General features: G+C 40.3%; 1 protein-coding gene across 1 annotated transcript in view; it reads right to left on the reverse strand.

Moving 5' to 3' along the window:
- Positions 1-10,153: 10,153 nt before the first annotated feature.
- The window catches only part of brinp2 (bone morphogenetic protein/retinoic acid inducible neural-specific 2), a 209,032-nt gene continuing 200,792 nt past the window's right edge, over positions 10,154-18,393 (reverse strand). The window contains exons 9-10 of the mRNA XM_080486630.1: positions 13,142-13,448; positions 10,154-12,595 (exon numbers count right to left, since the gene is read on the reverse strand). Of these exons, the coding sequence (XP_080342756.1) occupies positions 11,774-12,595; positions 13,142-13,448 (1,129 nt within the window). The 3' untranslated portion in view covers positions 10,154-11,773. The remainder of the gene's footprint in view (positions 12,596-13,141; positions 13,449-18,393) is intronic.

The following is an 18,393-nucleotide window of genomic DNA, read 5'->3' on the forward strand; positions in this document are numbered from 1 at the left end:
AAGATTCGTGTTTCCACTTCATTTCAGAACGCAACAGCTGTGGCCAGATTCAAAGTACCACTTAGTGACATGGAGAAATGACCCTTCTCAAGATAAGCTAAATGAAAAATAGAGAGAAAAGTTATCACTGTAAAGAGCTGGAGATAAGTGAGAGGTTGACTTTAGCCCTCAAAAGCACTTCAGATCCATGCTGTCAAAAACCTCATTGCACTTATTCTCACCATAACACGAGGATACTTCTTATCCATGACACAATAGTATTATAATGTGACATACTTTAAGAAAGACTGCGGCTCAGGTGGTTGAGCAGGTGGTGCTTTGATCTCCGAGTCGCTCGTGATGGCTGTCAAGCACCTGGGTGACAGCTTTGTTTCCACTGGTGTGTGACTGTGAATATAACATGCCTTGTAAAGTGTAAAGACCTAAAGAGAGAATGTTGATGATGATGTTGAATGAGAAAAAGACAAAGTAAGTAATTCACAGATGTATAGACGACCACATTGTCAATTATGGATAACTTCAGTCATAAAACGTTTTACGCTTCTTATAAAGTGTTAAAAACAGCATGCTTTCTGCAAATGAATAGGCTCCTCTGAGAATATTGGAACCTATACCACATGGTTTTCTCTATAACAGTTTAGTGTTCACTACAAAAAAAAAACGAGAGATTTTGGCTGTGTCAGACTGAAGATGGGCCAATCTGTTGCCGATTTTATGATATTGTTTCTGTTAGTACAGTGAGTTGGATTCATGGACTGCTGATATCATGGTCAAACAACCGCAAACACCCTGAAACACTTTCTGACAGAGTCAGAAACGCTGCACAGCTACCGCCTCCTCACCAACAAAGAGAAATGGGGTGGAGTATGACAATCAACCCTACACCGGCACAATAACCGAACAGCTTGACAAAGTGTAATATAGGTGAAATGCAGAAAAATGATTTGTAGTATTCCTAAAAGTGCGGTGACAGCAGAAGCCTTGTCCATGAATTACGTTCTCAAGCTACCATGACACTGATAACCACTTTGATATGTCATTGTCCTGGTGGAATCAAGCATGATGTAGCTGCTGCCACCATATGTCTACATACATCACTACAGATTCAGTGAAGATTGATATCATGCATCTTGCCATTGCCAAGTTTATGAAATGTATGTTGCAGTGTGTCAAATAATAGACTTGTGAAGGCCCCTGCATACTCCCATTTAGAAGCCATAAGAACAAGAAGAAAATCTAGCAGTGACGTCAGCCAGCTGCCGAAAAAAAAAACTTTTTCGGCAGGACCGTTCATATTCCGATAACAAGCTGTCGAACTCGCAGGCCACTCCCCCTCACGGCAGCCACACTTCTGTGAAGTGGCTTTCTAATTTTCAATGGCATAGCTTATTTCTCACCTCCGATGCTTTCAGAAATACATTTCAGTAATAAAAGAGTTTTTGTCTGAGTCGCGATTTTGGTCCGATTTTAACTGCAGGAGCTGAGTGATGCGTGCATGTGCGTCACGTAAACCCGCCCCCGACATGTTAACGAGCTGAGGGACTCACACAGTAGCGAAGTTACAAGCTAAATGTGATTAAAATATTGACTGATAGTCAGTAGGGAGCTGGAAATCGCACACGGCAGTGCAGAAGTTTCGGCAGTGTGGCACCTACATTGTTCAGCCAGGACGGTTGGCTCAGCCGAACTGAATTCCTTCCGCCAGAGGGAGCTGGCCGCAGAAAACGACGTCATTTTGTTTGGCAGGACCCCGGAGTGCCAAACAAAACGTTCTCCTTGTTCTCATGGAGTATGAATTGGCCTCAAGACCGCTAAAATTGTACAGGCTGCAAAGCATTAATACATCAATAATGCGGGAGAATAAAATAGCTTTGCAATATTTTTTTGTGATCATCAGAACAAAGTCAGCTTTTGTGTAAATAAACATGCGAGATCCGAGTCCAACCATAACAATTTCTGTGACCTCATGAGTTATGTTCTCAGACTGGACTCTGATCCTGTCGAGCCACAAATTAGCATGTTTTCCTCAGGGCCGAAAAATGATCGATGGAAAAAGAGCCACATGTGTACAGGCTGTTATGCAGAGACATCACCCCCACTTCTCCCACTTGTTTATAAAGGTCAGTCTGATAATGCCAGAGGCCTGGCCTGAAGCAAGCAGCTGAATGGCTGTGGTGACCCCCTGTAAACCAGCTGCTTAGAGACCAGCTGAGCCTGGTCCTCAAACTGCTCAATCTATTTCAATATCATCCGAACTATAATGACTAAAGTCAAACTAAATCATGTCCTTTCCTTACCAGACTGGGACTGTGATGCTGACATGTCTTGTGAGTAAAAATAAATAAGTAAATAAAAACAAGAGTCCATATTTTTTGAGGTCACCCTTCAATGTTTGCCCTTTTGCTGTCTACTCTGACACTGACCAGCACCTGCTTTTAGGGTTCCAAAAGTGACCATTTCTGGACAAACAAACGGCATTCAGTGTTCCTAATCTCCTGCTTCTGGATCTGAACGGCGTCTTTGATTCCAGTGATGGCTGAAAGGTTTAGCTCTGGCAAAACATCCACGTTGGCGCTTTTCCCACCATTAGCTTAAGAAGAAAAAGCCCTTCTTTTTCTCACGCCCATTCAGTGCTCAGAGAAAACTAACCTAAGTCACTTTTTTGTCACAAAATCTAAACCCTGGTACAGTTTGATACTGATAAGGAAAGAAGACTTTGATCTCACTACTAAGTATAGACATAAACATGTTAAAAGCAAGGTCTTTAAAACAAAGAGGATGCACTGAACTTGGTATACTAATCCTTTACTTTGCTGTCCTCAAATGGCCTCCCTGCCTTGCATTTTGAGATCCAAACCTTTGGTGGATTAATTTATTTGAAGTGCATCTGCAATAAATCCTCTGAGATGAGATGGTGAGTGCAGTGTAAACATCCAGTTTTGAAGGGACTTGAAAATTCTTTAGTTTGCAGAAAATCTCCATTATTGTAATGTGGGTATTTAAAAGAAAAAAAGAAAATCCAAGATGTGTTCAGGTCGGATTCTGCGCTTGTTGAAAAATCACACTCAGAGCTCTGTAGTGGGGTTTGTGACCCACTCAGGAGAATTTGTTCATGAAGGAAAGATCATGTGTTTCACATTCAGATGAAATGAAGGCATATTTTTGAAGATCACCCATATGACTGGTGAGGCAAGTGGGACCTCCGGAGTCTGGATGCTGCTGGTGATGGAGTAGAGTAGTAGATAGTTGAAACATCGATTAACCGACTCTTTCTCTTTCTCGGGGGAGTTGGAGAGAAGATGGGTTGACTATCAGAGGTTATAGAGAGTGGAATAAAAGCAACACTAGATATTGAAGGACATGGATCAGGGCTGATTCAGTGGTAACACATGCAGTAAGATCATTTGGTGGGGTGTAATGATGAGAAAATGTCCTGTCATGCGATTTTGAAAGTGTGACCTGGAGGAATAGCAGCAGGAAAATCACTCAGCTTACAAAGACTGGCTGGTCAGAATGATCACGATACAGACCTTCATTTTAAAACTTCATATAAAGAGTGGTGCTTTTTGTCTCATATCACTGATTTCCATTTCCCGACCTCGACAATAAAATCAATCACACACCTTTAGGAAAACCTGTTGCAAGAAACAACTGAAGTGAGCAATGTTTTGAAGGTTATAGGTGAAAAACCCAGAAACAGAGGCATCATTTCCTTTGTCTTCTGAGTTCTGTTTCTGACAGTTTCATTACTCAGAAGACCAACAGTTCAATCACAAAGTCAGGTGTGTTAAGCGTGTGGAGGGTTATAAAGCTTACTGGCTTATAGCTTTCAGTAGACTGTCTGGTAAGCTCCGTTGTTTCTTCCTACGCCAACTGATGCCGACTCCTGTGACGACTCGCAGCTGCTCGCCAAACTCCGCACACACAGTTTCCCTCTGGAGACGCACAAAGCAATTCACATTAGTAGTCCCGCGTCCTACATACAGAAAAGTAAGGAAGGAAACTGTAAAGGACAAGAGGGAATTTAAGTAAAGAGTTCTGAAACTACAGAGCATGAAGACAAAAAAAAGCACAAAGTTTGCTATAGCTGAGGGTCATTAGCAGAAATGGTCACTGTGTACACGTTCCCTCTGAGCCTTTGGTCTGGGGTAGTTGCAAGCCCTGTTTATGCCCCACTTATGCAGATTTTCAACTGTTCTATTTCTTCTTTCACTGTGAAGTAAATCAAACAGAAATAGTACCTATGTAGAGGCTGCTGTAATTGAAAAATCTAATGACTTTAAATAGTGGACTACAACACCACAACATCAAAATGAATAGACCAATGGCAAAGATGCTGCTTGCAGTGAATGAGGAACAAAAAAGAGTGGGGCTTTCCTTTTCAATGTGGCAATCTCCCAAAGCGCCTAACATAAACTATGCTTTCACAAAATAAATGATACTTGAATTATGCTAGATTGGAAATGAATCGGTCATTCGTGTTGGAGTGGCACTGTGTGCTGTTTTCTTCTGTTACGCTCAATATTACAACATCCTTCAACATGTTAATAAAACTATCTGTAAAGCATGAAGCGACGGTGGCTTGCAAAAGTATTCATACCACTTTGACTTTTCCACATTTTGTCACAACACCACCACAAATGCAAATGTGTTTTACTAGCATTTAAAATAATTGACGAACACAATGTGTCACAGATGTAATTGTGAAGTGGAAGTAAAGTGATTTAAAATTTTTTTAGAAATAAAACACTGAAAAGTGTGGCGTGCAAAAGTATTCCCTTTACTCTGACAGCCGAAAATAAAAACCAGCAACACCAAGTGCCTTCAGAAGTCACTTAATTAACAAATGGCATGTACCTGTGTGAAGAGAGGACACCTGTCTTCAGGGGACACTTGCCCTTGGATTTTAGGGCGTCCCTACGTCAGAGGTTTTACTGTATATAGCCTTGAATATCTTACATGGCACTGTGCAATTCATCATCTAAAAATGGACAGAATATGGCACAACTGCAAACCTACCAAGACATGGCCGTCCACTTAAACTGACAGACTGGTCAAGGAGAGCATTGATCAGAGAAAGAGCCGAGAAGCCCATGGTAACTCTTGACCAACTGCAGAGATGAACAACTCAGGTGGGACAATCTGTCCACAGGACAACTGCATGTCATAAATCAGGCCTATATGGAATGTGTGGTAAGAAGAATGGCTTTGTAGAAACAAAGTCAAAAGAAGTCATGTTTGCAGTTTGCCACACGTCATGGTGGGGACACAGCAAACATGTGGAGGAAGGTGCTCTTGTCAAATGAGACCAAAACTGAGTTTTTCGGCACACTGAGTGTGGCGAAAAACTAGCACTGCACATCACCCTGAACACAACTTCCCCACTGAGAAACATGATGGTGGCAGCATCATGCTGTAGGGATGCTTTTCTTCAAGAGGGACAAGGAGGCTGCTCAGAGTTGACGGGGTGGTGGAGGAAGACCTGTTAAGGGTCTGCAAAACACTTAAGACTGTGCTGGAGGTTTGAGTTCCAGCATGGCAATGACCCAAAACAAACAGCCAGAGGTGTATTCATGTGTTAGAATAGCCAAGTCAAAGTCCAGACCTTAATCCAAACAAAAATCACTTGCATAACTTGAAAATTGCTGTTCAGAGACACACTCCATCCAATCTGTCTGAGCTTGAGCCAGTTTGCCAAGAAGAATTGGCAAAAACTTCAGGCTGTAGATGTGCGAAGCTGGTCGAGACAGACCCCAAGACTCGCAGTTGTAATTGCAGCTGAGAGTGGCTCAAGGAGATGGGAATACTTTTGCACGTCTCACTTTTCATTTAATTTCATTTTCCTTCCATTTCACAATTATGTGACGGGTTGTGTTGATCATTTGTCGTTTGTAATGTGACAAAATGTTAAACGGGTATAATTACTTTTGCAAGCCACTTTATTTATTAATCAGTTTGAATACTTATGTTAGACATCTTTCACTAAGATGAGGCAGTGAGTTAGTTGCACTACAAAAGTCAATTTGACTCCTTGAGTCAGTCAGAAAAAAAATAAATATGCGCAACATATGGATTTCATTATTCTGTTTAACATATAAGTTCATAGATTCTGGCCATGATTGGTAAAAATGTGTGTTGATAAATCATGATGTAAGTTAAGTAGAGGATTTTATATACTGTATCATCATAGCGATTTTATTAATCAGAGTTCTAATGTATGAAAGAACTGTACTCGTATTCAGACTCAAAGACATGGAGGGAAATAGTTATGTAAATATACTCTGATGAGCCATTAGAGTCCTCTCGCTGTCCAAGGAATCATCAAACAAAATGATGAAAAAACATGTTGCTGTGGTTAAAAGCCTGATGGGTAATTATGACAAAAGTGGGGAGGAAAATGGATAAGCAAAGAAGATAGAAATAGACCTAATAGGCAGCAAGAGATCCAGTTTCCTTTGAATTTCAGTGGAAGTTTGAAGAAAAAAAAAACCCCAAAACAGCAGAGCGATATAAGAATAAAGAAAGAAACTAAAACTCACACTTACCTTTTAATAAAAAGCGTCAAGATTGTAAATGAGATTAAAGACATCTTGTTTACTAAAAACAAAAACATGCAATAGAGAACACTACCAGTTCATCTTTGCAAGTAATGCCAAACTCAATATGCTTCAGCCTCTTAAAAACTAATATAAAACTTACATTACAGGCACAATTTAGGCTAAAACATGGAGCTCCTTCCGAAGTGTCTGTGCCAGATGAGTAAACCTGAAAGAGTTAATTGAATCTGGAGCTGCACAGCTGGGTAAAGGGCAGCACTCTTCATTTTGCATGTTCTCCTTATCTGTGTGTGCTTTGGCTTTTCCTGGGCTGTCTCGTTTCAGTCCCACCAGTCTCAGCACATGAATTTGAGGTTAAATGATGTCTGTCAGTTGTCCATAGGTGTGGATGTGAGTGTGTGTCGCTGTCTATCTCTGTCTGTGTTTGCCCTGTAATGGATTGGCTCGGGCCCCCCTGTGACCCGTAAGTTGGAAAAAATGGTTAAGAAGATGGATGGATGGATGGAAGCTGGCGAGTTGTCCTGGGCATCTTGGTGAAATTGTGTTGGGAACTGAACAACAGATTTTGTGACTGTTCGCGACTTATAATCTTCTGGAGAGAATATTATACCCATTATGTTCTTATTTTTTTGGGGGGGGGGTTCTGTTCATATTTAAAATCTATGTATTGTTTATTTATACCACAATGGAGACTGTGATGGAAACTCTATCAATTGCTGCTCGAAATGAATGAATGAATGAATGAATCAATCCATCAAAATCTCCATGTAGGAAATCTAAAGAAATGTTGCCTTTTTCTTTCCAAGAATTAGTAACAAGATAACCTCAGCCAACATCATTAAGAAGAGCCTAATCTGCATTTTCTGAAGAGAAGATAATTAAGGGCATATCAATTTGCAAAACTATGCAACATATTTTACCTGTTATTCTGTAATGCACATGGAATTTCTTTGATTTCATACATCAATAAAAAATAATGCACATATTTTGAGATCCATCAAGGGACAAGCACAGAGCTGGATTAGCACACACTCAGTCACAAATATCACCATTTATAGTCATGGAACTCCACACAGCCTTTCTAAGTCTTGCATATATTGGCTGTATTTTCCAGTTATTTTTGTGAGTAGCAATTAAAAATTTAAATCATATTAAGAGGAAACAGGTCACCTACCAGCAGTTTAGAGTCACTGATAAGCTAAAAATTTAGATTTTTTTGGGACTGTGGGAGTAAACTGGAACACCGAGAGAAAATGAAAACATACAAGCAAACGGCGTACAGAAAGCCCCAAAACTGGAGCACAAAATGATGCCATTTAAAGTACCAATAAAACAATATTAATACATGTGATATTACAGATGTTGCCTTTTATTTCTTCATCCAAAATGTTTGGTGAATCTTTTTTTGATAAGCTTCAGGATAGAATGAGATAGATTGGAGATTTGGTGTGAGCAGATATGATTTTAGCAAAAACTAACAAACCTTTTTTCATTGTAATTTGTCTTCAAAATGCTGATGTGGAAAAAGCGTTCCGCTACACTGGTGCATTTTGAATATGACCTTGTCTGCTCTCGGTCAGAGGTAATGAATGTGTTTGCCAAGTGAGTCTTGGGAAGCAATATGGGGGAATCAATTATTTTTTTGGGGATGTTTGTGAGCTGTCATGTGAAACTGATGAGCTGGATGAGACCTGAATTTTAGATCTGTCAGCTGTGATGTTGTTGTTGATGCACTTGCAGTCAACCACCTTAAGTGTAAATGGGATCACCTCTGCCTCTACCAGTCAAGGTCAGATGGTCTCTAACTTTGCATTAACACGTCTGTCTCCCGCCGTCTCCGAACATGAGTAATTTCGGTGGATACATTTGTAAAAACGTAATTTCAAATCTACGCTCGTTATTGATGACTATGTCAAATGACCTACAGATACATGACTCCAGAAACATTCCTGGACGCACACACGGACACACGCGCCAGTCGATTTCACCAATTCTACCTCATTAATTCAAACAGTCTGATTTTCCAAACATCATAAATCACTGCAGGACATGCAGGCCAATCCTTCTCACCTTTTTCTTCCTTTCTACTTCTTCCAACCTTATCCTCCCTTCACGTCACACTCTCTCCTCCGTCACTCTCTCATTTTCTCTCTCTTCCCCTCGTTTCTTTGGGAGGTCCAGAAAGTTTGCATTATTCAGTCTAAATAGTTCTCTGATGGATTGGCTGTCTTCCACAGGCCTGAAGATTAGCCCAAGGGCAAACCCACTCCTGTTTCCCGGGTGCCATGCTGAAGATGAATAACTGTTTATTAACCCGATGCAGAGTGACTCCTTCCCCACCTCATTATGGCGTAGAGAGAGAGGGGGGGAAAAAAAAACCTAGCAGCTCAAGCTGGCCGGTGTAGCACTCTCTCTCCTCTGTGTCTCTGTCACTCTACCTGTCTCTCTCTCTCCACCAGATAAACCAGCAGCCTGATGTAATGTGACAGTGTGCGTTTGGTTCTTGTTTGCGCCGTGACAACCCAGGAAATTGGCTTTTCATCTTACAAAAAAACACTGCAGTCCCTATATTAGAGGACATTCATCTTATTATGAGAGGCTGAGGGTAATTGGAAGTTTGGGCATCCATTCTGTCAAAAACACGAGAGTTTTTGTAGCCCGAGTACTTCTGTGAGATGTTTAAAACAGCCATATTTGAACTGAATGCCACTTCAGCAATGTAGGTGCAATATTTACAGATTTCCCAATTGCAGAGCAACTTAAGGGAATACGATGCAAATCATTTCTTGGATAGCAGTGTGTTTATAGAGAGGGATTTTATGTTCATGACTTCTCTCAGCCATGTTTTGTCCATTTTCTACTTGCAAACACACAAAAAGACAAAAAACTTTGTAATGCCAGGAACAACAGCCTCAATCCCCTCTTCATTACAAATATATTGTACAGTTTGATGTTTCTTTAACTGAAGAAATGTTACTTAAGGCTATGATTAGCATGACGATACAGTTTAAAAGTAAATTAATTACACTTTCTAAAATGAAATGTTTGGTTTTTCTAATACCAATCATTAGAAACATTGAATGTATAAATGGATTAGAAGTCTTTTGATTTTGCATTTATATTTTATCATTAAACATTTGATTATTGATATAAAATCAAATTGTGACAGAGTTGGATAATGTTGAATTCTTTGAGGTAGTAGTTACCTCATTAATAAAGCTGCCTGACTGTAGAAGCAGGAAAAATAAATATACTGAAAATTAAGGACCGAGTACGAAGTCAAACCCTTGCAATTATAAATATGGAATTACCTTGGAAGACCGAGTGAGCTGGGGGAGTTTTTGCACTCTTTCTATTAGAACAGAAAAAAAGAAAAAAGAAAAAAAAAGAGCATTTGGCTTCTTCTCTCTCATGTTCTCGTGAATCGTACCGGCATCCTCTCCTCCAGTCTTCTTGTGCTCATTTGCACATCTCCATATTCTCTGTAAATTTCATGGATTTCTATTTGCACAAAAGACCCAAAAAGTTTTATACATCAACGTGTACCACTGAGGGTTGCATGCATTCTTTCGGAAACAAGGAAAAGGCTCTGAAATAGATAAACCACTTTGTTTTTACTTAAGCAAGCTGAGCACAGAAGAACGACTGAAAATGACATACAGGATTTTTCTGACTTTCAGTGAGAAATTAGTGAAGCAAATGTAAAATCATATCAAATATCATCCTGGTAAAATTGCAACTCTTGAGAAAACCATCACCGCCCTGCAGACAGAAACCTTGTTACCCCAGTTATTGTGGTAACTGCAGCTGACTTTTGGCCTGTATGTAAAATGTAAAACAAAAAAAGCTAATACAAATGAGCCTGAGACTAAACCAAACCATTAAAAAACAAAAAAGAAAAAAAAAAAACTAATTTCATGGAGAAACGAAGTCCTTCTTTGCAGAAAGTCTAATTGGAGGATTTTGCAGAACAATTACAGTATGCAAGTACTGGTGTGCACCGTGAATAGTGGCTCAAAAGTTTCACAACACCAAATCAAAACAAGGAACTGCAGAAAGTGTGACTGGCATTTACATGAATAAGCCACATTACCATGTAGTCTGGAGAATATGTTTGTTGTTCTGTCTTGGTAGAAATATTGAAATATAAAAGCAATACAACCTTCGCCGGGAAACCAAACACAGAAACTAAATGTGCTTCTTATCTTAACATTGACTCTCCATATAAGGCATGAGTTTGTTCTGTTATAAACATTTTTTTGGTCTTTGCACTCGGTTATCTAAAAAGCAATGTGCACTTGTCCACAACCCGGGGTTAGATGGAGCGTTATTTACAGCGCTATATCCGCAAACCTTTTTGTTACCACGTCAGAAGATTTCTCTACAATTTTCAGCTCGAAAGAAGGAAGAAAATAAAACAGATATTTACGACATTTTGCCATTCAGTTTGCCAATGTGTTCACCTTCTTTTGGTATAGACACGCCACCAAGGACAGAACATCACTAACAGGCTTCTCACTCAGATGTTAAGCATAGATACTTACAAGTTTTCAAATGCCAGATAAAATGGAAGGTAGGGGGGTTAAAAAGAAATATTCAAAGACAGTAACAGGGTTCAGGGTTATCAAATTTTAAACTGTTAAGCATAACATAACTCATTCACCACATATATAATATTATCCCATTATCCCTTCCCCAAGATAGTTCTGTAGCCAAACAAAATAGGGTTAGAAAAGGGGGAATCCTCTTCCATTTCTCATTTTAAAAGACCCCCTAAGAGTTCCTCTTTACATATCAAAATCATCTTTATCTTTGTTAGGCAGAGGTCCTATGTTTGCTTAATGGCATCTTCTCTGGAGTTCCAACTTACATAAATCTGTCCCTATAAAGAGAGCCTCCTATCCACTTCCAGTCACACAGTTTGCCAAAAGCTGGGCAGTAATAGCAAAAGTGAGCCTCTGGGCTAGTACAGCACAGCCTCTGGGGAGAGAGTCCAAGGATCAACAGTTCTCTTATGTCCAGGACATGATGCTGTTTGTCAAAGATAAAAATGTGTCCACAGGAGAATCCCAAACATTTAGCCTTCAGAGTCGGATGTTCTGTTAATCCAGAAAATTTAAATCCAGGAGGCCAACTCAGTGAGGTTGTGCCTGAAGCAGCAAGTCCACTTTCTAAGGGTGGTGTCATTCCGTAACCTGGTAACTGTGCTGAACTTGCTAGCTGCACAGCTGAGCCAGCTCCGGTTCAGGAGAAGCGTTGGGAAGTTTGGAGTTGAAGAGCTGCAGAGAGTCCTTAATGCGTGCCACCTCTCCAGCTGAGAGCTTGAGGCGGTGACGCAGCAGACAAGAAAACAGGTCTAGTGGCTGCGGTGCAGGCGGAGACAGCCGATTAATCCGGTCTCTCATCTCCAGCAACATGAGAAAGGCAGCGTCCTGCGTACCCTGCGTGTAAGGATAGTCCAGCTGGAGAATCAGGTCCTTGATGCCTTCAGGGTCAAAGTGCATGCTGTATCCAAAGACTTTTAGTGTGTTGATCTTCATGTAGCCCATATTAGAGGTCTGGTCATCCAGGTCCAAGGGTTCATAGAATAGAGTTTCATTCACTGTTGGATCATCTGTGATTATGCGGCTTCGCAGGTAGATATGCACTGTTTCAAAGAAGGACTTCCACTTGCTGCCCAGCGACAGAGTCCAGTTGTAACACTGTGCTGTGGTGACGGCTTCCAGTCGAGTTCTCTGCCAGTCGGAGAAGTCAGGCTGGTTCACTGGCATGAACCAGCTCTCTGAGTGACTTCCCCCAAAAGGATTCACATAAATCGCAGGCACAGGTTCCAAAGTTGAATTCTTAGTCAAGCATATCTGGAAAGAAATGCCCATCAGCATGTGAATGAGGTTGGACTTATTTTTGTTACTCTTAAGTGTCAGCAGCATCCTCTTCCTCCAGGCAGGATTGAACCAACTTCCCAGGCGGACGTCGTTGCTGATGTAGATGGCGTGGACCTCTATGCGACTGTCGAGTCGCTGAAGCAGGTACTTCACCTGAAGAGGGATTACGAGACTGTGAGAATGCATTCAATTCTACAGGTTGGCTCTAATAATAACAGGCTTATCATTGATCCAGTGGTTCTCAAAGCTTTCTGTAATATCTTGTTCATCCCTCTGATATCTCCAGCATCAGGAAGCTGCTGAGGAGACATATTAAGCTTTTGTTCAGAGGTTGAGTAACACTCTGCAAGATGTGGAGATATTTAGAAATGTTTACAAAGACAATTATTGAGCATTTTTCCTCACATTTTGTTCTGTTGGTACATGACACTTCTCTCAAACTGCATGCAGTAAAATCAATTCTGAACAAGCTCCATATACCAACCTGTCTTCCTTTGTTTGGGATACTGCACAGATGGACTTATGCAGCTTTTCACACTTACATTCCCATTGCTTTTGTCCTGATTTATGTAGTATAAAGGTATGCTTTGGATTTTGTTCATGTTATTAGATACATAATCAGAGGTATCATGCATTCCATAGAGGTTTGAGAACCAAAGCTTTACAATATATGTAGTAAATATATTAAACTCTGACAACCTCAGCGTCTGGCATGTCCAAGTCAAAGTTCAGGTAATGATCCAAGGATGCAGCGATGCTCGGCCGGCAGGAACCAAGATGGAGGAGGTTGCCATGATGACAGGCTCCACAGCGGGTGGCGTTGTCAGTGGCACACAGGGAGCAAGAGGTGGAGGAGGTGCCTATAACGCATGGAATGACTCCCTGGCAGGCAGGCTGCTCCACAGGGCAACTGCAGCTCCTCACCTCCTCAGTGAAGGAGCCCAACACTCCATGTTCGTTGCAGTAGAGTAGGGACTGAGCTCTGTTCAGCCAAAATCCCACAAGCCTGCAGAGGAAGGAGAGAAGCACACTGGTAAGGTTGCATGTAAAGCAATGATTTAGAGAAAGCCGTGTTTAAAAGCTTTATATTGATGGACTATTGTTGTTTTTTTTCCATAATCCCATGGGACTGTGGATTTGGCTTTTACCTATTTCAGGGAGTCACATTTTATCTCGCACTTGAAGATGTTTAAACTTTGATCCTTGTAACACACCCATCTCAAGTTTGAATAGTGACAGACAAACCTTAGAACTGTTGATTTATAATGGCTTTTTAATAGAGGAAAAAAAAAACATCTTGACTCTGATTTTCTTGGTTACTTCAGTAGCGATTTATCATATATTTGTGATGAAATTATACTTTGAACTTGAGAAAACTATAAAAAGAATACTCACAACACGCACATGAAAACTATAAAAAGAATACTCACAACACGCACATGAATTCCAAGTTAAAACAACTACTCTACATAAGAAAGTAACTGTTGTAAACATATTGGTAAAGCATCATAACATGATTTTCCTGATCAGGGCTCCAGGGTATAATCAGTAAACAATACGTCATGATCCATGTTTACCCCTGTTTTTTTAAACTGTGAGAAGATTTTAGATTGATTTCAGATGAAGAATTTTCTCTGCTTCACTCTTAAATTTGTTAACAGAAGCACACAATTTCGTGGATACACCCACGACTAAAACAGCATAGCAATACTAGAAATTAATTTCAATATTCCATTTCTTTTTTTTTTTTAAAGACTTTTTAAAAGAAAGTGTAGCAACCAGATTATTTAGATGTGCTACCAAAACAGTAAGATGGATAAAAAAAAAAGATTCATCAGAGATTTGTCTCAGCTAAAGGCGGACAAGAGTGACCATATCCAACGCATGCTTCAGTCAGTAACAGCAAAGTCACTTTGCAAAAAACTAGTGACTAACAGAGTAACAATCACTGTCCAACAGCAGGTCAGCTACAATCATGACAAACATTTTAATACACTCATTATGTGCTTTGGAGTTATATTTTTGTAAGTAAAAACAATATTTTAAATATCACATGGCTTTATACTTCGGCACAGTTAATTAAGAGAGACTCCTTAGCCTAACGATGCATAGATGTGGTCTCATCTGAACTCTCATAAGTTTTAGTTTCTGTCATGCCATAAACCAGCAGACCGACCATTTCCACCTACATCCAGTCTATTGCACTGAGCTGAACTAATTGTGTGCCGGCTCTAGCTCCAGAGACACACATGAAAGTGGTTTCAATCTCCTCATCTCAGTCTTGGAAAGAAAGCAAAGAAAACAGATTTTCCATGGTGTAGAACCGTCTAGAATATATTTTATCAATGTAAAAAAAAGGTGACTACTTTGAGTAACTCCATCAACAACAGTTATCAAGGCCCACAGCGTTGGAGGGAATTGAAAGAGGGAAAATACAATGTCATGTTGGACAAAAGGCTCCAAGACACATTGAAATAAGAAGCCAGAGAAAAACAGCAGCAGAGGAGTTGTGAACTTTCTGGACTGCAGCACCTGCAGTCAAGGAAAGCATAGAAGTCAAATGATATCCTTCAGTGCCATTGTATGGTCTGAGAGAAAACAGATTAGGTCTATGATGTGGCCAATGAACAAGATGCAAAACAACACTTGACAACTAAAAATACAAAATAAAAAAACATGGTTACAGCCATCAGAAAGTTCCAGTCGCACGAGGAAATAAAAGAGCATGAGTTTGAATGAAGCCTACAAGAAGAAGAAAGCAGGCGTTTGATGACAAATCAGAGAAACCGATCATATAATAGTTTCCTGGCGGCAGAACAAAGGGACCACAGCACTGTCCAACCCAGCTAATCACAACCCATCCTTTGGAGATGTTCTGGCTGAAGCTACATCAAACCACACACAAGTGCCTAAATAATGGTGGGGGTGTTTGAGTTTAGCTGGTAATGTGGGTCATTCTGTAACTGCACATTTAGCAGTTCAATCTCCAGCTTTCCCTGTTTGCTGGCCAAGAATCCCTGGGAAAGACAGTGCGGTGGCAAAAACTCTGGATTGTGATTCCATCAACATTCGATGTGTAATGTCACTTTTGGGGCTGCTAAGACTAAAGTGAAAGCATGTCATACAAGTTCAGTCCTTTACTATTGACCCCTCACTTTATCCCAATCATAACCCATACCACAGGCTCTCTAAAGCCATTCTCTCTTAAAAGGACTTGTTATTTACAAAGGTCTTATAAACAATTATAGTGATAACTCGATTCATTGATTTAGTCGAAACATCAACAAACATTTAGGCGGACATCAATATTTTTTGACTGGTGTTTAGAAGCATCCAACTGTTTCATACCTAAACACAGTTCCTATACTGACCATAATTACAAACCTTTGCTTAGAAACACCATGAACTAAATAAAGTGCATATGCAGAACTCATCATATTATTAGTACAATTTCAAATATTTTAATGACAATGGATTGAGTTTGGATATGACTTCTCATGAAAGGACACACAACACAAGGACACAGTGACCTTTACATCCAGCTATCAAAGTCTAACACATTAGTTTTTTGACTGACAATGAATGTGTTTATAATTCAAATTAATTTGCCTATGGCACTTTTGAAATATCACAACCCATACAAAAATGGCTCATGCTTGCATGTTACACCAATTCAGAAAGAAAAGAAATATTTGCATTTCAGATGCATAATTGACTTTATCTATATTGTCCAATGAAAACAAAGTCCCTGTCACTAACATGTTGATTTTACTGTCGCTGCTGACCGCTGCTCTTGGATAGTTTTTGGACAACCAACCTCACTGCTCGCCTGAAAAAATGTGAATTGTTAATTTAGCAAACTATGAATGAACTGATATGTTTTCTTTTTGACATGAATTATGTATCTTGAGTTCAGGGGGTCAAAAGACAGAAGAATCTGCATGAAAACTAACAATCTCTAATTCTAAATAATGAGGGTCTCAGTTAACGGTGGTTCTGTTTTCCATTTCAAGAATCCAGATTCACAGTTTGGCATATTTTATCCAGAAATAGCATCACTGACACCTTTATATAAAGGTATTCACATCACATAGAGACAATGCAGACATAAATGTATGTCTACTTTGAAACAGTAACAGCAGCAACAAGTTAAGATTGAAATGTGGCTCTGCAGAGATTATGTCCCCAAGCTAAGTTCAGAAAATCACACACAACATTGCCCAAATTCCCGCTCAATTTCATCCCCCCAGGCCTGTGTAAATAGGCAAAAAAAAAAAAAAAAAAAAGAAAGAATGATGATAAAACAAATGGATTTCTGCAGAAGAAAATGGGGAACCTTTTCAGTTCTAGCAGCAGTCGCCGGTACAAACTGGGTTAAGCCTGTGAGTGACAGAGGCGACACAAAGGTGGTGGAGGGAGAGAAATAAAGACATCAGTCGAGACAGGGTGCGAGGAGAGATGGAGTGATCGGTGGAGGGAAAAGACTGTCAGGCAAATTAAAGTCTTCTGTAAACAAGTGCCAAACTGTCAGTCCAGGAGAGGACTTGATTACAGCATGCCACCACACCGCGCCCCCCCCCCCCCCCCCCCCCCACCACCAAGAAAAAAAAGCCCTCAGAACCGTAACAAGACCATTCATCTCTTCACCCCTCTCTTCCTCTTTTAGTCTTTATCCCATCATCAATTCTCTGTTCCAACTCCCACATACATCCTAGTATTGAATTTTCTTCTCGTCTCTCTTTTTCATTTGCATTTCTTAAAAGTACATTTTTTCTTTCTGATTCCGTTTCCTGCCCTGCCTTCTTTTCCACTCGTATCACTGTGTCTCTCATTAGTACGATGGAAGAAAAGAGCCATGCGGTGACAGCTGACTGAAACTTGAAAGGGTCTCTTGCTCAAAAATCACCCAGAGGTGTAAAACTTACCCGAGCAAGGGTAGTAAATTAGACCGTCAAATTATCTGGAAGAGGATAGTTTCAACAGGAGTGCTGCTGATTTCTTGTTTTCCAGTGGCACCGACTGCTCAACAGCAAATGTGTTTTACAGCTGCCAACACTTTTACACTTCGAAAACACATCTCAATCACCGTCCTCACTCAATAACATCCATTTTGATTGATTTGTCAGCTCATACCCTGGACCGGATGAGTGTCCAATATCAACAATTAACAACAGTGCAGGATGTATTTTCACGTGCTCGCTATTCTATCCATCCATCCATGTTTTATACAGCATTATCCAACTCAGGATGGGTCACGGGTCAAAGAGAGACCAATATCATACACAGCAACATACACTCTTAAAATGGATATTGGAGGCACCAATCAAGTTAAAAAGCTTTTTTTTTTTTTCCACTTTGGGATGAAACTGAAGACACTCACAAATACCCAAACTGGGCAGCAAATCATCTTCATCCATTCATCTTCTATCCTGCTTATACATCCTGTTAAGGATAGCGCGGCTCTGGATCTATCTATGGGCGAAGGGAGGATACCTCCTGGACAGGCCACTAGTCCGTCACAGGGCAAACAGAGAGGCAGACAACCATCACACCAATTTATTTTGTTGCTTGTGCACCAATAAAGTTTTTGTTTTGGTTGTTGACCATTTTAAGAGTACGACTCCCTGTTGCACCGTGCTAACTACACTTAGTCCTTAAACACAGATGTGATCAAACGTTTTGTGACAAAAATATTGCTTGCGTATGAATTAACTTCAAGCTAATGTTGACTGGCAGCTATAACTGAGAACTGGTCAGCATTTTGTTCTCAGCTGTATTTGTGCTCTTAACTGTAGCTTTTGGGTTATTATTTGTAACACTGGCCCTTTTGTCTTCAGACTGGCTTGAGATTTCATTTTCTACTGAACACTTGCGAGGTAAGGCCACCCGAACCACAATCACACCTCCTTCACGTCCTTATTTTCTCAGATGGCACAGTTTTTTCCCCCTAA

The sequence above is a fragment of the Lipophrys pholis genome, assembly GCF_963383615.2.
Source record: "Lipophrys pholis genome assembly, chromosome: 1".
Taxonomy (NCBI): domain Eukaryota; kingdom Metazoa; phylum Chordata; class Actinopteri; order Blenniiformes; family Blenniidae; genus Lipophrys; species Lipophrys pholis.